This window comes from Dermacentor variabilis, chromosome 6 (genome assembly GCF_050947875.1).
Source record: "Dermacentor variabilis isolate Ectoservices chromosome 6, ASM5094787v1, whole genome shotgun sequence".
NCBI lineage: Eukaryota > Metazoa > Arthropoda > Arachnida > Ixodida > Ixodidae > Dermacentor > Dermacentor variabilis.
The window spans coordinates 83,055,097-83,075,275 of record NC_134573.1 but is presented as its reverse complement, the minus strand read 5'-3'; the positions used below and the strand labels follow the sequence as shown (position 1 = coordinate 83,075,275).

Here is a 20,179-nt window from a genome sequence, read left to right as displayed (position 1 = left end):
CATAAAGATGACAACGTAATTTGATGCGAAGTGGCCGCCCGCCTTAGCATTGAGAAGCTTTTGTCAGAAGTTTAGGAAAGTGTTGTTTCGGCAACGCAATAACGGGCATCTTCGTTTAATTATTCCTGTCCAGGGAGAACTAACTATAGAGTTCGTCTTTGCGTGGCGTACAGCCTCCGTATATATATATATATATAGTAATGGAGCGAAGCAGACAAGAGGCCGACGCTCCGAACGCCTTCTTTTCTCTCCACGCGCCCAAACCCAAGTGCAGCCTCTTTGTCTTTATGAGATGCATTATTAACGCGTCGCAGAAAAGCCGGTGTCGTCGGTGTCGGCGGCGTTGGTTGTGAGCGATAAATCCCAGCAGGCACTTCATGAATATAAAACAACTTGGAAGATGGGCTGGGGGGGAATCGAACCAGGGTCTCCGGAGTGTGAGACGGTGACATTACCACTGAGCCACGAGTTCCATGCTTCAAAGGGGTACAAAAGCGCCTCTTGTGAACGCGGTGTTGCCTTAGAAACTAGCTGTTTCTAAAGCTCAGGCGTGCGTCGCTTGCTCAGGCGCACATTTCGTTGTCGCGCCGAACGCTGCGTTGCTCGACGCTCACCGCGTCCGATGCGGGGCGCGTAGTCGCTGCGCCGTAGCCCATTGTCTTACACCCCTTGGCGGGTCGACGGGAACGCTGTCGCGTTCCACTCTTGAAGGCGAAGCTTAAGCGTCCTCGAATTTTTATTTATATTACGGGAATAACGTATATTTACAAATTACTACTATATGCGAGGTTACAACAGCCATAAGCAGCGGCGACTGATGCAAGGCTTTCGCGCCTGCTTCTGGCCACCTCGTCGCCGTCGTCATCGTCCGACCGACAGCCCGTTCACTGTCCCGTGGCACTACACCACCTCGGGACGTCGAGCCGGTGCTTGTTATGACGGACCAGAGGGGCCCGTTACGTACGGCTTAAGTCTCACTACTCGGTATACGTGCACGATAGCAGAGGGCGGTGGCGTAGACGGCGGTGGCCCGACGACAGCTTCGATTTCGTATGTATTAATGTCGATGACTTGACGTAGCACCCTGTAAGGACCGTCGTAGCGGGACAATAGCTTTTCGGAATAGCTTTCCCCGCCACAATATATATATATATATATATATATATATATATAGAGAGAGAGAGAGAGAGAGAGAGAGGAGTAGTTGTCGGCCGAGAAACTCCCCTCCTCCCCGAAATATATTTCTGGCTACGCCACTGTGTCATAGTCCAGGCAATTGCTATCGTGCAATGAAATTATGCGCAAACTCCCGATACAACTTTCTGTTTGCTCAAGACGTGTTGCATAAAAGTGTTTTTCCGAGTGCATCGAGCGGCCGGTCGCGCGGCAGTTTTGCGTGCATTCGCGGGCTTCTTTCACGCTCTGAAAAACACCTTTAGGTAGCACGTATTGAGAAACAGAAAGTGCACCGGGGATTTTTCATCTTGCTCTACAGTTTTCTCATTGACACTTTTGATCTAAATATAATATTTGAGAATTTGAATAATTAAGTATAATTTTGTAATTGGACGCAATTCAAAAAAATTATCTGAGTGTCTCCAAACGACGGCAAACAACATTACCTTGGTTCTGTCCAGCTATGCGGCTTTTGCACATTTTAAAATCTTGGTGCATGATAGTTGGGTCACCCTGCGTAGTGTCATAGACGAAGTAACGGTTGATTTTGTGGACTAAACAGGATCTAAGGGGATGCTAAAGTAAAGCACTAATTTGTACTAAGAAATCATTCTTTGAAAACTCTGTTGCCGTTAATTTCGATATAATGGGTTGATTACTAGAAAATAATGTGAAGGTCAAATTTGCAATGCTTGATTTTCGCTGCGAAACCCAAACTGAGGTACGCCCGTGTGGTGTCACGATTTCAAAGTATTTTTTTTTTCGTTTTGGGGCCGCGTTGGCTCAGTAAAAGTTCGCGAGACTGGCCGTGTACAGCCTTGGACCCGTTTAGAACACCATGTATACTCTATCTTTACCGCAAAAGCGTTCCCTATAGCAGACGCTGTCAAGATCCATGACCTCGTGATGTTCTGGTGCGGGAACTTGAAGGCGGCGTCGCCACCTGACTTTCCTGTTGGCGCTTTTTTGCTGGCTTGCCAAGCGTCTTCTCGCGTCCAGAGTGGCATTTTCGGCATTGTATAAGGGCAATTTACTAATGCGAAACAAAGAATTGTTCTCTTTTAGTTTCCCTTTAAGAATTCTCAGCGCCTATAGCGTTACGTCTGACACCTCAAAAAGATTGCAGCGAGGGTGACCTCACGTACCGCTCTATAGTAAATCGTGGATAGGTGGCATTACGTATAGACCGTTTTTTCGTAGGCGCCGCCATATTGTGAACGCAGTGGCGCCGCCTATGAGCAGCGCCATACTGGCTTGGGTGAAAGCGGTCTTTTGCATAGCAGGTATACGCTCGGCGGCAGGTTCTGGCGTTTGTTTTCGCAGTCGTGCGGTCTGCTTAGTATGACGTGCGTCTTCTACGTGGTAAACGGTTCTGAGACGTGCTGAAGTGGTTTAAGGAGTCATGGCCGGAATTTCTGCTGGCGTTGAGGTGGACGGAATTCGCAGCACGATGTGTGCGCGCATATTCGAGTCTACAATCAGCCTCGGAGATGAATTGTGTATTTCTGAATGTTCCAGTCACTAACGTGACCTTATTGCAGTATTATCCTCTATTTCTAAGCTGCAGTTTAGGAGCCGTGAAACATACGCGACGATCGTAACAGCGTGAGCGTGGGTACCGTTCTACCACGATATAGGAGCTGTGATGTTATACATTGACAAGCGTTCAAACTGTTCGCTGCAGCTAGGTTACATTGCGTGACTACTTGGTTCGATGGATGAGGTTTCCGCCCCTGAATAAAATAGTTTTGGCAAGTGATAGCAGCATACCTTACAGTCTGAATTATGCTTGTCCAGCAAAGGGATTGTTTACGAACTGCGCGAGCGTCCTAAGCAGTGGTAGGTGCTGGATTACATATATCTTTGTTCTATATACCGCATAGTCCAAGCATACCGCATCAGCGGTTACATATTTATAAACGTTGTGCGGCGTGACTATGCGAGGCCCTATTGCGGCGTTAGCCCGTTTTCTCTTGCTTTTTCGAGAAAGAGGATGATAACCGAATTTCTTTTTCGGTTGTGTTCGTTCTATTCTCTACGACGCACTCACACGCATTACGGAAATTTTGTCCTCAAAAATAGGCATCGCATCCTTTTTATGCGATCCCTCATATATTATGGTTGTATGCAGGCCAAAAAGGCAATGCCGAAGCGCACAGCTTACATATGCACCGTGCTGGTTCACCAACCGCAGTGATCGCTTTGTTGAGCAGCGCCATCGGCCTGAAGGAGGAAGGCTAGCGTAGACATATGGTAATTTGAAGCCTACTAAACTTGAAATGCGCGAGAACGATGCCGGTGTATCACAAATATTTGATTGCGCCTGCCGCTTAGATGCTTCGTGGTTGCCTTAGGTTGGCCGTGCACGAGCATGCGCTCTTATGCTTTATGTTTTACTCCCTACGCCAAGCGATCAGATATTGAGCAGATTTACCATTTCATGCTGCTAATACAGACACACCGCTTTTCTTTGTTGAATTAAAACCGATATAAGCAAAATGGTTCACAACACATACACACACCGCGACTGATAATGTACGTACACCGCGGCTGATAAAACGCGTCACATTTTTGCGCCCCCAAAAGATATTTCCGCCTACTGTAGTTACCGATGCACCGAAAGGCTTCCCTGACGACCTTATATGAACGGACACGGCGTAAGTTTCACAAAGTACCATCTAAAACATCTCGAAATCGTTCCGCAGCATACGAGAGTAATACTTTCAAGCAGCGCCGCGCCGGATAGCCCAAGCCAGAGAGGAGGAAAGGCTCTCCGCGCGCCCTATCCTCCTCGCCCGATGAAACGGTCTATACTCAAGCTTCGTTGCACACAACTCCAGCAGGGAAAACCTTTGTTTACGAGGCAAGCCTTCATCGAGTACACTGCTAGAAATAAAGGACTGTGATCTATCCCGGACTGCCAAAAAGGCACGCAAAAGGCACTGCACGCACGCCACAGAAACAAAAGCGTGCGTGCAGTACACGCACGTACACATACGCTAGTAAGAATTTGCATATTCTTTAAAGATCCGGTTTGTACATTTTATATTTACACAAAATAAACCCAGCACTGCCAAGGTCGAGTGTCATACTTATTTGGTTCTTACAAGATATCGCGATGAACAAGAATTCCCCTATATATTATACCCCTATGAGAAGTAATATATAGGGAATTCCTCGGAATTTCCTATATATTACCCCTGTATGAAGGTATTTTTGTCATTGATATGTTCAATTCAAGATAAAGTCTGAATTCGCGAGATCTGTGGACCAATGAGACATTTATGGGTCTTAATGAGTGAGTCTGAGTCACCCCGGTTGAGTCTAATTCTGGTGAGTCTGAATGCGAGTGAGCTCGGCTGAGTAGAATTCTCGCGAGCCTGAGTCTGAGTGAGCCTGGCTGACTGTAGTTCTGGTAGCCCGGCTGAGTAGCGTCTTCGTGAGTCTGAGTCCGAGTCAACTCGGCTGAGTAGAATTTAGGAGTCCGAGTAAGCCCAGCTTAGTATAGATCTGGTGAGTTTGAATACGAGTGAGCCTGGCTAAGTATAGTTCTGATGAGCTTGATGATGAGCTTGATGATGAGCTTGAGATCCCGGCTATGTAGAATTTCGGTGAGTCTTAGTCAGATTGAGCGTTAGGGAAAAAATATAATTATTTGACGGAGTCTTAGTGAGCTCCGTTTACTTTGCCAACCTATGGACAAGCACTTAAAAACAAATGATGTGGCACGCTCTGACAATAGGGATGACACTAGGCAACCAGTGTTGTAAACGAAGCTCCCGGGTCGAGCCAGTGGTTTATTTGGCATTGTTGAAGGCGGAAGGTAAGATAATGATATGGTAGCCTTTTCAGCGTGAGGGTGGAGGGCGGTCAAATTTTCCAACGTGAGGGTGAGGTGAGGACGGTACTTGCGGCGTGAGGGTGAGGGACGAAAACAAAAGAAGTGGGAGCATTTGCTCACCTCTGGTTGTGAGACGATGATAAAAATGGAATGACCATGTCGCGCAGTGATAGAATCGAGCACGGTATTCGCGCTTTAAATAGGAATTACAATTTTAAATTGGCAAGGACTATCTCCAAAACCAGTAAGTGGCGCCGAACTGGCGTTGAAACCCCCGTACTTCGGATGTAGTATATGAGATTACGTAAATTGGTTGTTATTACCTACAGGATACTCATTGCTTAAAATTTCATTCCGTATATCATTAGGGGCCCCTGCGCCTTATTCTATGCGTGTTGCGAAGTCCACACTAACAAGAGACGCTCGCGTCTCTCAATGAATGGCGGCGCACATGATTGCTGTTGTGTGTGCGCAAAATTCTGAGCTTGCATGCGCGCTAACGCTTTTTGCTGAAGCTCACTCAGCAGGTCTTCCAGAGACGGCATACTTCAGAAATCGCGTGGCAATAGAAAAACGATGAAGTGCGTGCGAATCACGAGTAAAACCGTTGTTTCACTTTATAGAGAACTTGGCTTGGCTAGAAAACACTTTTGACTTGTTATTGGACAAGAAACTACGAAAGCACGTAGCTATTGTAGAAATAGTTCAACACTTCGTAAAACATGAATCGTAGGACCATCGGCTTGATAAACAAAATAACACACTTTCTCACGGCAATGACCGCTCTTGTCGTCTGCCTCCCACCAATGCCGGCATATAATCGCTATCGCGCTCACTTATCACTGTTTCCAGCATGCATAGAGTTTCTAAATAAATACCCTAGAGGCAAATGTGGCGCTAGTGCCTACGGGGGCTCTCATGAGCGTTGCCTCAACCTAGAATGGAATGATGGGAAGTACAGGCTTCGGATTGACTTCGATCTTTAGACTAGTGGCGTTTGCTTGCGGCGCAGTAAACGAAGCTATGCTCAAATATTATCGCGTAAAATCTAATTTTATTTCTGCAGTGTGTTATATGATGTACAACACTCTATATAAACTCTGTATGCCTTTGAGATGGAAGCATGGAAGCACTTCCTGGCCTTGCGTTGCACTGTCCCACTGCAGGTTATAGCAATTGCGCTTGGAGTGAAACCAAAACTGCCAAAAATACTTGTAGATTAGTTCGCCAGTCAACATAATGCCAATCCGAAGCCCGTACTTCCCATCATTCCCATGATGGTTGAACGATCGCAGCGCCAGATTTCCCTCTAGTTGCATGCTTCCAGTGAACAACTACGTCCTCACTGCATATCAAAATTTTTTAATAAATAAATGTTCCACAGCGTTTTCCGCGTTACCACTGCATGATTCGACACTGACCGGTAAGCTTTCCGTTTCACTAAAAAAACGGGTACCATAAAAATTGATTACCAGTCCCTTTGAAGCAATCACAGTGGTCTAGATAGATAGAACTTATTGATAGGAAAGACAGAGAGGTCGACCTGAGCTAGTGCGCTCTAGTCTGCTACTGATGTGCACTCGGGGAGAGGGAAGGGGAGTGAAAGTACTGGGATGGATGATGATGATGAGACTGGTGGTGAATGTTTATACTAGTGCCGCTAGTCTAGTTTCGTGTCCACAGGGGTCTGTCTACGTGTACATTCTAGCAAGACACGTTTGTAACGGTGATCCTATACAAGCAGCTGTGAAGAAGAAAAGAACGAAGAAACATGAAGCTCACGGAAACAGACGTAAGTGAACGAGCTGCTTTCTTCCTTAAAATGATACATAATGGGCTCACGATTACGTTTCTGCGCTTGAATCATTGATGACCTGCTATGTGACGCGTTCGTTTACACGTAGCCGACGTCGGCCGGCCTTGTCAAAATTGGCAGGCAGTCGACACGACCGAGTTTACATAAATACATAAGCTTTTGGGAGGTCAAGCGACACAGCACATGGTCCAGTTCTTCGTTGATGACTGCAAATGGGGGAGGCTAGTAGACCGCATATTACGATTACCTATGCTCCGTTTATCTCGTCGGTCTGCCTCTCCTGGAGGGCTTTACCCAGCCCTTTCCCCTCCTTCCCCGTATTTCATACATGGATGGCTGCGACATGAACAGATAAAATGTATCGATGAATATAGCACTAAATTGATTAAGTAATCAATAACGCATTTCTATTATGTCACAGTTATGATGTTTATATCCTAAAGCAAAATGTGGCATGTGAATAATGTCGTGGTGAAAGGAACCGGGTGGATTGACACGTAGCGACTTCCACCGGAAAAACATAGCATGCTTAGCCTTGGTTAATCTGATTGCAAATCCAGGTTAGTCTGGTTGCCCAGCTATGTTGTGGCGTTTAGCCAGTCGTTCGGCGCGCTGTTCGTCTGTTTCCTGGGCGATTCGTTTCCTCTTCATCTCGTTCCGATGTCGATTCCAGGCCTCCTCCTGCTTATTAGATTTGTTGCCGTCTATACTGCCACCTCAACTGTGGTTGTGGCGCACGCGAGCTTTCCTTTTCAATCCTCCGACATGTTATCAGGCATGCGACGCAGCTGCCGAAGCAAGTGGAGGCGAGCGCAACGACGAGAAACGCGGTACGACGTCATACCAAACGGCGGTGACGGAAAGGCGCGGCGCACCTGTGGCTCGGTGCTACTAGTGGCGCATGCGCAGTAGTGACTAGGGAGATAGAAATATCCGCGGCGAGGCGAGCGTTGTGACGTCATGTGCCTCCTCGGAACACCGCCACGGCGAAATCGCAAGTTCGCGGCCAGTAAAGTTTTCCCGTTAAAAGTTGTGTAAGTCGGCTGCCCTGCAAGGCTCTTCTTCAACCAAGAATTGTCATCCATAGAACATATCCCCCTCCAAGTGCTCCTCTCAGGTAGCAAGGAGCAAGGAGGAGCGCGAAAGCTTTTCGAGAAAAAACCCGACTGTCATAGAATCTAATGGGGACGCTCACAAATAAGCAGCGGTGATTTTAACCTCACCGCTTTTGTTACAGCGGGCATGGGAATAGACATTTTGGTCCAAGTAGTATGATGTCATAAAGCAGAGTGCACAGGCCTTCTGTCTAGGAGGTGCTGGTTTAGACTCAATAAAGAAAAAAAAAAGGTGCTGGTTTAGCCCAGTGGGTAAGACACTCGGCCCCTGAGTGTGGGATCGCAGCTTCGAAACTTACTACCGCCAACGTGTTTCCTTTCGAATTTATTCTGCTTTATTACACTTTAATTTCTTTATAGCGATTACGGAGGCGGAGCTAGAACATAGGCGATGGCTTGCGCGTTCCCGGTAGCGCACAAGTGCAGCCACGTAAAAGAGAATGTTGATATTTGTCCACGCTGACGGAAGCAAAAGGACGCCGAAGCGATAACGTGCAATCATCTTCGACAAATGCATGCACTTTACGCGCGCTTTGCGCCCGCCAAGGGAAGTTGAGTGCCAGAAGTCGGCGTGCATTTTCCAAATTGGACAGTACATGGTGCTACCCTCGCAGGCTGCTAGATGCGCGTACATGTAAACGGCGACGCGTTCGCAAAATACGATGTGCTAAGGCGATTTGATACGCTTTTCTCGCATTCATGTAAACAAGGCCACGATCTCGCGAAAGTTGATGCGCTACATGTAAACGGTGCCGCATCGCCTTTGCCAAATGCGCTTGGAAATGCGACGCGCAACTGTCGCATTCATGTAAGCAGGGCTCGTGATGCCCTTTCCCCTCACGTTACGCCTGGCGCGCCAGCGTGGCAGCAGGTGGACCCCTTCGCCCGTTCTGCTCCCTCGAGGAGCGCACGTGATATGGCGTCTCAGCCAATGGGAAGTCAGGTGCCCTTTCGCTGCTACAGACGCCGGCGCTGTCGCTCAATGGTGCTTTCAATGATGTCGCTCAATATTTGGTGCTCTCGCGTCGGTAATAGTTCTGTTAGTCTGTAGCAGAGACTTTTGGTTGGAAAGCAAGCTTTGGCTGTGACTATGTGCTAACAACAGCTATACGTGGAGCAACGGTGACGGTGGTTTATCTGCACCGCAGCGCAACGCCTTTGGAACATGGCAGAGCGTTCGCGATCTGTGCGCGGTGCTTCGGTGAACCATGCGAACCAAATACTATTCTGAGTCGAGAATCTTGCGTAAGGTCGACCGCTCTTCTGCAACCTTCGGGTCCCCCTCTTTTAGCGTGGCCTATGACCTCGTAGACTCGCGCAACAGCATATAAATGCCAACAATCGGGCGGTTGTTCATGTTCCGGACTTACTCTCGAGTGAAAGCTCGCACACGCATGAGCGCGTCCCCAATTTTTCCAGCAAATGAGGCGGGAGGGGGCGCACTAAATTTGAATGGAATTTTCTCTAACTGTAGTCTCAAATTATTCGCGGCATAGTATGTCCTCCTCTCCCAGCAACTCCTGTGAAACAAAACAAAAAAACGCACGTTTGTTGCATGTATAGGCCTTCTGTTAAAAATCGGTATAGTCTAAGAAAAAAAAAAGAACGCTGTATACTAACATGAACGACAGCTGCTGGCGATATTTTGTGACTCTGTATTCAACCACATTATATACGGAGTGATCAATTTTAAGCTTTCCGGAATTTTGAAAGATAACCTGTGGTAGATAGCATAATTTTTGTCCTTTAGCTGGATTATTCGAAGAGGTGGACATTACTAGCACTAGAATTTGAAACACCCATTCTACGAATTAACCACAATTCACTAACCTCTTAATTACCTTACGGCACATTGCAATAAGGCGGAAAGATGGGCGACTTGGAAAGTATGCACGAACTCTGTGTTTTCCGTTGTTTTCGCGCTTATTAATAATTGTGTATATCGCAATTTACAAACTGTAGCCAATGAATTTGTGAGACGTATCCACTTGAAATGAATCTCGAGGATGACACCATTTTCGAGATATTATTTCTCAAAGCGGGGGACGCAACATATGGGCGTTCCAGTTACTTTTGTGTTTCAGTGCATAAAAGAACACTTTGTTATGAAAGTAAGTGGAACAACATCGCAATCTTGCGGTGAGTCTGACTGCGCATATCTCCAAACTGGTGTCATTCCGGAAGTTCATTCCAAGTGGATACACCTTGCAAGCTCACCGGCTAGAATTCGTAAATTGCGATATGTGCCGTCAGATATTTCTTATACATGTACCGCGTGTTTCCACAAGTACACGCCTACGCAATGGCTGGCTGGCCCCCGTCGTCGTTTTCTGTCAGTGGACGAGCCCACTGTACTTCAATATTAATAGAAAGACCAGGAACCGCGTACACTAGTAGAAGGTCACGTGGTGGCCCTCTTATGCAGGTTCGTGATTTTGCCGCGTGTGGCGGCAAAGGTCATATTTCGCAACTTTTAGTGATGAAATAAAAATATAAATCCACGTTTAAAGAGAAAAGAAAGACATGGCTCGTTTTAGCCACTACGATAGGGAATCATTCCATCAGCGGGGCTATCTCGATTCATGTTGTGAGCGGTTGTCTGTACCTTCAAAATTTCGTAAAACTTAACATGATCAACCTGTGTACGGAACTTTCACTGTATGGCGGGCAGCGCTATACTAGGACTCAGGCAGAAGGAAGTAGAAACAGGATGCGCTGAACTATCGATTATTTTATTGAGCATAACGTTACCATACTACTGATAAAAATGGCGGAGTAACATATATTAACCATTATTGCAATGACCAGCAGGCGTACGTCTCCCCTTTTCCCAGCGCCAGGTATAGCAAAAGGGACGTGAGTCTGGTCAACTTAATTAAATCGGAAACAGGCTAATTGGTTGTACATATTTCGGTGGGCACAGTGCGCGGACGCGCACGAAGGTTAAGGGACATCGAAAGTCACATGGTGCGACGTAGCGCACCGTGTCGTTTTGAATGTGCCTTAACGTCCTGAGCGCTGTGCCCACCAGAAAATGGATTTAACTTCCCTGCCGTCATTTTCTTTCTTACCTTTCCTCTACATTCTTCTTAGCTTTTGCCATGAAGGCGTCGGAAGCTTCACGATCGAACTAAAACGCTTCCTTTTGTTTCCGCGAGAACATTCACGGAACACCTCCTAACGTGTCGTTGAACAAGACGTCGGTGTTGACGTTGATGCAGCAGACGGTGGCTGTAGAGGGGGACGGTGACAGGGAGAAACCGTTGAGAGGTCAGCCGTCCCCATCGTTCCTGGTTGGCTGTCTAAAGCCGTAACTTTCACTTCGCTGCGCGATGACGGTCAGGCGCAGTATAGTCCAGCCTTCCAATTAGAGCTCCGTGAGCGCTGCCACAGTTCACGCTGTATACCGCTATACGAGCGTGCATGCGAGCTCGCGCTCGGATAGCGCTACTAGCGAGGCAACAGCACCCTGTCTTCCGCGCCTCCTTGCAACCGTTCACAATGCACCTGTTCTGGTGCCCGAATGTAAAGGCCAGAAATGTGTGCACACCGGCCTGTAGACACCGGTCTGCGCTGTTGCAGGTGACGGAGCCGCTAGTGTGCCCGGACTCTTCGTACCCGTTGTGCAGCTCTCGCCCAGCTGTCGGCCGAGATGAAGGGCAGCAGGGATTCCGCGATCTGGACGTGGAGCACGGCTTCGCCGATCCGACGGACGCGCCGACGATGTCGCCGGGGCGCTGGCGACAACACGACTGTCACCGATCGCCGTCGGCAAAGAGCGCCTCGTTCGACTGGAAGAAGCTCGCGCAAAGGCGCGACGACGTCGTGAGTGCGCAGGTATGGTGCCGTACAACGCAAGCATCTCTTAAAAGCCGCATGAAATAAATTAAATACAATGGAGGGCTTACGTAATACGCCGGTGTCTCTCCATACATACTGGTTATCGAGATCCTTAGGGCATAGATTCAGCGGAGAGTGAAAAAAAGTCGGACGGCGACAAAACACATCGCAGTCTGTTCTGAGCTCTATATTTGGAGCATTGCATCGAGAGCTCTCAATGGCCGAATCTCGTGCTGACGCCAAGATCCTCTGAAGTCAAGGTCTTAAGCGATCACGGTTCTTTGTCTCTATTTACATCTGGAACGTTTTAACTTCATTAGACTTCAGGAGTTTTAAGTTCCGAAACAAAACTACATAGTGGTTCTTGAGGGACGTCTTACTGCAATGGGGCTCCGGATGAATTTTTACAATGTGGTTCTTTTTTTTTTTTTTCATGGTGCACGAGTGCCTTTGCCTCTGCGCTCGTAGACAATGCGGTTGCCGTGGTCGGGAAACGAACTCGTGACCTCGTGCTTGACACCACAACGCCATTTCCACGGAGACATCCGCATTGCGTTTTTAGAGGTTTGCTCTAACCACAAGCTGTGTTTTGTTAGGTTTGGGACCACTGCGTTTTATTGCGTTGGTATTAGAGCCGCTCCCGTGCAACTTTGGTGTTTGCGCGAACCAGACGAGTGCAAACGCACGTCGTTTGTCGCAGCGATGCAGCGAAAGCTATCGCTCGCGTTAGCTATTAACGGTCGAGAAGATGCTCAGTACGAAGGAAGGAAACATGAGAAAATAACTGCATGTAACGAGCGTTCTTCTATTTATGTCTTTCCCGCTGTTAATTCGATATCCCCAGCTACTGCACGCCAATTGGACTGTCTTTCCGCATGTACACCCGTGAGCAAAAGTATACGGACCAGGCCTTGTGAGATAAAACTCATTTTCTCCTCTGTCTGCGAACGCAACATGAAATTAAAGACTGCAGTCCCAACTTGGCATTACAAATTTCCTAGTGCACTCGTCAGTTTCCGTTTATGCCTGCTAATTACAAAGAAATTCGGTTGTTTTTCGGTGACCCTGGGGTTGCTATATTTTTGCTCACGGGTGTACAGGGACAGGAACCGTTTACGTGTTTCATAAAGAGGAGGGAGTGCTTATTGCACGTTTCTTTTTAACACTAATTGCACACTCGTCGCACCTCTCGCTACCGTTTCATTCGCAGTCGATGAGCGTATGCCTGTGCGTCGCCGTGTTCTGGCTGGGCGCCGTCATGGTTCCCGTGTACACGTTCTGGTACCTGTCCTACGTCCGAGATGTCAGCAGCGCGCCCCTGCTGCAAGAGACGGTCGACCGCGACATCGTCGACCTGGCCCTCTTCACCAGGGTCTGGAACGCCAGCGATCCGCCGCTGCTGGCTCGACGGGGACGCTCGGATCTTTCGTCACAGCCGGCGACCGCTGCACCGACCGACAGCGTCGACAGGACTCGTAGATCTCCAGCAGCGTCCGACCGTGGCTACGCGGTCTCCCGCCGAATTAGCACGAAGGCTCGAACGCCCGGTAGACCGCGAACAACGTCGTCGCGCCGGCGTGTCAGCGTCGCCCGCCGATTCACTGCGACGGCTCGAACGTTCAGCAGGTCACGAGCAACGTCGCACTGGAGCTTCAGCTCCACTCGCGGTTTCACTGTGCCGGGAGCGTCTCCCTGGGACAGTTTCATCACACAACCGGTGACTGCCGTCTCTGAGACGAAGCTGCCATCACTGGCCGTCAGCGTTTCGTCGAGACGAAATTCGCTTGGTCCAATGGCTGCCGATGCCACGACGACAACCCCGATACGTTGGCCCCTCCCAGTAAACGACGGGCGCGACGTGGCAGCAAAGAGACCCGACGCAAAGGGGGCGACCACGCAGCCCTCCGAGGCCAGCTCGTCGCTGGCATCGCAGCGCGACACTCGTGACACTCGGCTGCCAGAGAGTCCTGCCGCTAAAACCGTCGCTGGCCTGGACTCTTGGACAAGTGTGTCATTTCCCGAAACCACAGGCGCAAGCTTTTGGACACGCACACCCTTTACCGAAACCACTGAGACAAGCTCTTGGACGAAGATGGCCTTCCACGAATCCACTGCAAGCACACCAGCTGTCGAGTCTCGCGGGTTAGATCGCGCGCACACGGTCGATTCCGCCACAACCGGAATAATGGCGACTCGCACGGTCATCGACGGGTCGCCCCACGCGCACGAAACTGAGCTTGAAGACAGTACTAGCGCGGTCGGTTTAAACGAACTGACCTTCACTGAAGGTCCTACAGAAAAGGAGAGCGCGGGCACTGTGCATCCGGCTGTCGTTGGACGAGACGGCACAGTGTCGGACGGCGCTTCGTCTACGGAAGTGCCCTACGTAGCGTTCGGCGGACGCCAGAGGAAAGGCGCGATGCCTGGAGGAACGACCGATGAGCGTTCGCATTGGGAGTTTGAGTATGGCGAGGACGGCGACAATGACGAGGCGTTATCGGCGCGATTGAAAGATCAAAAAACTGCCATCGTTCGCGACTCGCGTCGCTCTGCAGAACAGGCAGTTACCGGAAGAAAGATCTGGAAAAAGAGATTCACTGCGACTATGAGACGCAATACAGTTTGACGAAGGTTTCTCTCTTCTTTCTGTGTAGTGTCATGAGAGCGATTACAAAGCGCAGACGATGGTCGCACATCGCAGCGGTTGCAAGTCTGCTCTCTCTTCTTTACGTTAAAATTGAGGAATCTGTTGTCTACGCCATAAAGTCGAATATTTGCGTACAATCAACTCATGATATTTTTCAATGAAATCAAAATAATGAACCATAATATATGCAAGTACTGTCTACGGGCTGAAGTTATGTGAAACATCCGAAATAAACTTAAGGAGAGCTTGCTGTTGAACTGGTTGGCAATGATGATAAAAATGAAAAATGCGCCAAGGAACAGCACAATAGAAAGACAGAGACAGTGCTTAACTAAAAAAATTATCGTGTTTTACGTGCCAAAACCACTTTCTGATTATGAGGCACACCGTAATGGGGGACTCTGGAAATTTCGACCACCTGGGGTTCTTTAACTTGCACCTAAACCTAAGTGCATGGATGTTTTCGCATTTCACCCCCATCGAAATGGGCCGCCGTAGCTGGGATTGGATCCCGCGACTTCGTGCTTAGCAGTTTAAGAGTGCTTGTGTCTGTCTGTCCTACATATGCTGATTGAATCGTCGATGAGGCGTCAAGCTACCTTCCTTCGCCGAACCTAAGCCAAGGCGCGCGTATCTAGCAGTCAGTCTAGCATAGGAAAAAACGGTAAGTGCCAAGAGGGAAAAGGAACAGGCAACTGGAAGAACAAGCCAGGGCTACGAAAGAACAAATGAAGGAAATTAGACTCGGAATATTAAGGGAAATTTGAAATACAACAATCGAAATATCTAAGAAATTAAACAGTCCTTTTGTGTTGCAAAAAATTACGCGTTCCTCTGCTATCGCAAACACCGGAGACCAGTGCAGCTGGAGGAAAGCCAATAAAGTAGTGCAAACCGCACACAAGGCACGCGAGCGCCGGCAACGCGTCCCTACGGCGTCCGCCAAAGGCGTCTACTACGGCGTCCGCGATTCGCGTGGCCGTCGCCGTAGTAGACGCCGCCGTTGTCTCCACTCTACGGAGCGGCCGCCGGAGATGAACACCCTTCCTCCCTCGCCTCCCCCCCTCCCGGCTCGTGCTCCACGGCAGAGGGCACGCATCCGGGCCGCGTCCCTCGCTCACGTGATTGCCCATCTCCCCCACGCTGCTGCGCTGAGCCGTGCTCCCGCATGGGTTGCAGAAGATAGTGCCTGCCTTTCCTCTTTTCCCACAAGAACCACTTCTCTATCTCTCCTCCTCCCCCCGCTCGGCTCCACCCACCCTTGCCGCTTCGCTATGCTGCGCTATGCTATGTTTATACTCTGATTTCACTTTCTCTCTCTCTCTCCCCTAGCTTGGCGAAGCTGCGCACGTCAAGAAAAAAACCAGCGAGGTTCTAACAGCTCCACTGTAAAAAGGAAACAATCGCACAGAGGCAAACGCGCCTGTTTCCAAAACCAATCTAAGCGCCCAACAGAAATAGTACACTCTTTGTCTATAGTGTATCGGTGCAGTTCTGCATGTAGTGCTTCTGTACAGTGTATCAAAACGGTGCTTCGATAAACATGCTTTTATATTAAAACTCGACGTGAGGATGAAGGGAAATGATCAATAGCTTTCAGGTTTCTCGCAAAAATTTCATAAAGGATACTGCGCCAGACCAGACATAAAAATTCGACGGATGAATGCCGCATTGCAATTGTGTAAATATAAGTTCGCATTGACGCATGCGACACCAGTCATAATTTCACGATTTGAATATGCAGAATTCCTACAACTGGTAAAGTTTGTTGTCCGGATACAAGGAGAAAGAATAGCGAAAAATTCACGCCCTTCGCGTCATACCCGCCGCGGTTCCTTAGTGGCTATGGTGTTGGGCTGCTAAGCAAGAGGTCGCGGGACCGAATCCCGGCTATGGCGGCCGCATTTCGTTGCGGGCGAATTGCAAAAACATCCGTGTACTTAGATTTAGGTGCACGTTGAAGAACACCAGGCGGTCTCAGTTTCCGCAGTCCCCCACTATGGCGTGCCTCATAATCAGATATCGGTTTTGACACGTTAAAACCCCATAATTTCATTTTTTTTCGCGTCAAGCCCGCGTACTTATTTATTTGATAACTAATTTATTTAATTTTGCAATAATATTACCACTCGTTGCGTGGTTTATCGCCGGGCCCATAGTGAGTTTGTGCCGTTAACTGCGACATCGTCATCATCATAATCATCAACCCCTGCCTTTCCCCAGTTCGCGTGCAGATGTTCGAACCGTGCTTCCTGAGAGCCAAGTTCGCGCTTAGGCCTCTGCGACCAAGAAGACAGGTGAGTGCCTCCTTTTACTGGCGTCAGGAAAACGGTATTGTAGCACATCGCGAGCGCTTCTTTTACCCCTGATGGTAGGGCGAACTAAAATCCAGAGGAGAGGAGACAATACAACAGTCACAACAGTGATGCTATGGGGTGAAAAGCAAGAAGCCATCAAGGCTTGACGAAGGCTTTCACACCATTTAACACATAGCTAAAAGCAACATGAAATCACGCGCCTCAGTTTCAAAAAAAGTCTGTGTTGCGAGCAGCATAAGCCCAGGTTATTCCCCATGCAAAGCAAGGCAATGCAACCGTTTTCTACCGTTGCAGCGATCGCGCGTAGCGATAGAAAGCGTTCCGAGTGTTATGCAACGCGTCTCACTTTCAGATCCAGCGAGTACAGTGGCAAACGTGCCGTTTACATCAGTTTCTCCCGACGTGAATACACTTTCATGAAACATGGCGTTAAGGCGCAATTTTAGACGGGGTGCAGTGAAAGGCACTGGACAAACGCATTCTAATGTTGCGCGGTAAAGCTATGTTTCATAATACTCGTAACCAACTAGCCCACCTTAGAGTCTTGAATGCCGCTTTCCTTCACGCTGGAGGACTTTTGCTAAAAGGAGTTTAGCCGCTGACGCACGCGGTCTCCGTTTTGCGGTATAGGGGTACATATGACGCTGCTTCTTTAGACCGGTACTGACCAAGGGTTAAAGATAGTGCATCGGCCCAATGGAAATTAAAACGAAGAAAGGACGAAGTAATTTTAAACTTGTCCCACGGTGCTGGACACTCTTAAGTTGCCGCACCGCCTACGGTCTGCCCCGCTCACATCTCGCCTGTCCAGGCACTACGAACTGCCGTTGAATTCGCATATTGAGAAGCGCGTCTCTATATATATATAGCTGAAACGTCCTCCAAATTTTTCTCCAAATTTTCCTCAAAATGTCCTCCAATTTCTTCCGTTGAGTGGAACGCGATGACATTCAAAGATCCCTGACTGCTTCTCACGCGTCCCGGCAACTGCACCTTACGTAACCGTAATGCTTATCCGGAAACGCTGGCGGCGAAATCCGTCTACGAGGGCGAGCTTTCTGGTAGAAACGCGGCCTCTTGCGGGGGCCGATCTTGTTTCTCACTTTTGATATTTCAGTGTGAGAAGGGGGGGGGGGGATTTAACGCAGAGGCATGCGCTGTCGGTGTTTCGTTTCATGACGTTTGTTTGTGTGCTGCCATTCTGTAAACCTTATCCATCCGCGTCGAACCTTATCAATCGTGATAAGACCCATATGACCCCTACTCCCTGCTTATCATTCTTATCATTTGATTGACTACTTATCTGCCTGTTGCGCAACGCGAAGCGCGTGAGCCCTCAGAGCTCGGTGGCATCTAGGTCGGTGAAGGAACGCCCCAATGGAAGGCGCATCCCGCGACCACCGCAATGTATCGGGGATGTGGCTGGAAGCATTCATCTTCCGCCACGATGAATGCTTCAATACCGATCGACGACCGTGCGAACACGCGTGTAAGATGCACCACCTGCATGGAGCGCTGACGGGGATAATGTTTCAGACAGACCACGTACGAACATAGCCGACGGCGATAAACAAGCGCTGCAAGGGACCGACACTCCGGAAAGATTGCGCCGGCTGTGGCTTACCTTGGCCGCGCGCGCGCGAGCACGCGGGGGTGTCATGACGTCAAGTTTCAGCTTCTCACGGTGGCCGCTTGGAGGCAAGGCGCAACAGAAAATCGCAAAACAAAGGTGTTTCTCTTTTTCTAAGCAGCTTGTTGTATTCGTCATTTTTAACAGTTCAACTTTTGTTCTGACGCAGAAAACCACCCACCAATTTTTGTGTCCGTATCCCTTTAAGGAAGTGGGTGACGTGCGTTGAGCAGAATTTTGCGATAAATTCATGCGAGTGGCGAAATTTGCCTTTTAAAGCTTGCTTTGCCACTGCACGAGTGAGCTATGTCAAAAAGCCAACCTTTCGGTAGCAAGGAGCACGGGTTGGATGGATGGATGGATGGATGGAAGGTAGGAGCGTCCCCTTTGAAACGGGGCGATGGCAGTTGCCACCATGCTCAGATTTTTATTTTGCCCTTTATTTTTATCTGAGTTGTGTGTTATTGAATTTCTCGATTTTCTTTAAATACGTCTTCCTACCCTTTTAACCTTATGTCACCTCTCTGCTTTTGAGCCACCACTCCTCCAATCGCCTTTTGCTAATTTCCACCGCATATTTATTTACATGACTATCATCTCTGAGCCCTAGGGCCTCAGGAAGGCTGACTGTGGCCGCATCGACATCGGGATTGATACCATCACATTCTAGTATGAGGTGTTCCATCGTTTCTACATATTTACCACACACAGTACATTTGTCTTCTTCTTCGTTAAATTTCTTTTTATAGCTCCGCGTTCTAAGACATCCTGATCTAGCTTCAAAGAGTAGGGCACTGCCTCTTGAGTTATCATAAAACGCTTCCTTCCTGATCTGCTGTTTCCAGTATCGATATAGTTCTACACTATGCTTCTTTTCCATTGAATTTATCCAATTTTTACCTTCCGCATTTTTAACCTGTCGTTTAATGCTCTGTCCTTTTTCGTCCTCGTGCCTGGCATACTTACTGGTTAGCTTCCTAGTTCTTTTCCGCCATTGTGAGTCAACGCTCTTTCTGTATAAGTATTTAAAAACCTTAGTTGCCCACCTGTTATCATACAATTTCCTCAGACGTTTTTCGTATAGGATTTTACTCTGAGCTTCCCGTGCTTCGAATGATGCCCAGCCCATATCTCCCTGTACTGCTTCGTTTGTGGTTTTCCCGTGGGCACCTAGTGCTAACCTTCCCACAGCTCTCTGATTTACTTCTAGTCTCGACTGAACCTCTGCCCTTAAACACAGGACCGCACTCCCGAGAGTAAGCCCCGGCACCATTACTCCCTTCCAAATGCCTCTTAGTACCTCATACCTGTTGTAACCCCACAATGCCTTATGTTTCATTATCCCGGCATCTCTTCGCCCTTTTGCTATTAGAGACTGTTCGTGCTTTTCCGTGTACATCTTCCCTTTGTTTATCCATACCCCTAGATACTTGTATTCGGCCACTCGGGGTATTTCGTGGCCTTGTATTGTAAGCTCCTGATCAGTTGTATCGTTGAAAAACATTCCACCGGACTTAGCTGCACTAAAACTGAAACCTAAACTGTCTCCTTCATCCCCACAGTAATTAACCAGAGTTTGCAAATCTTCCTGGCTATCTGCTAACAGTACAATATCGTCCGCATACATTAAACCCGGTAGTCGTTGCTCCACAACCTTTTCGCCTAATCTGTACGACAGATTATACCCTAGATTGCTTCGTTGTAACCTTCTTTCCATGCTTATCATATAAAGCATGAACAGCAGCGGTGATAGAGGACAACCTTGCCTTAATCCTTTGTGAACCTCGACAGTTGTC

The 20,179-nt window shown here is 48.5% G+C and overlaps 1 protein-coding gene across 2 annotated transcripts; it reads left to right on the top strand.

Moving 5' to 3' along the window:
* The first annotated feature begins 6,714 nt into the window (after positions 1-6,714).
* Positions 6,715-14,431, top strand: LOC142584902 (uncharacterized). Of its 2 annotated transcripts, XM_075695233.1 has the most exons (3): positions 6,715-6,809; positions 11,531-11,785; positions 12,999-14,431. In XM_075695233.1, the coding sequence occupies exons 1-3, from the start codon at positions 6,789-6,791 to the stop codon at positions 14,412-14,414; spliced, it is 1,692 nt and encodes a 563-aa protein (XP_075551348.1). In that variant the 5' UTR covers positions 6,715-6,788; the 3' UTR covers positions 14,415-14,431. The 2 variants fall into 2 exon arrangements, with proteins under 2 accessions (XP_075551348.1, XP_075551347.1); XM_075695232.1 differs by lacking the exon at positions 6,715-6,809 and having other exon boundaries at positions 11,422-11,785.
* Positions 14,432-20,179: the final 5,748 nt, after the last annotated feature.

Coding starts and splice junctions, on each gene's coding strand:
- LOC142584902 (XM_075695232.1), top strand. CDS start 11,450: ATGCACCTGTTCTGGTGCCCGAATGTAAAGGCCAGAAATGTGTGCACA. Junction 11,786..12,998: donor ACGACGTCGTGAGTGCGCAG/GTATGGTGCCGT, acceptor TTTCATTCGCAG/TCGATGAGCGTATGCCTGTG.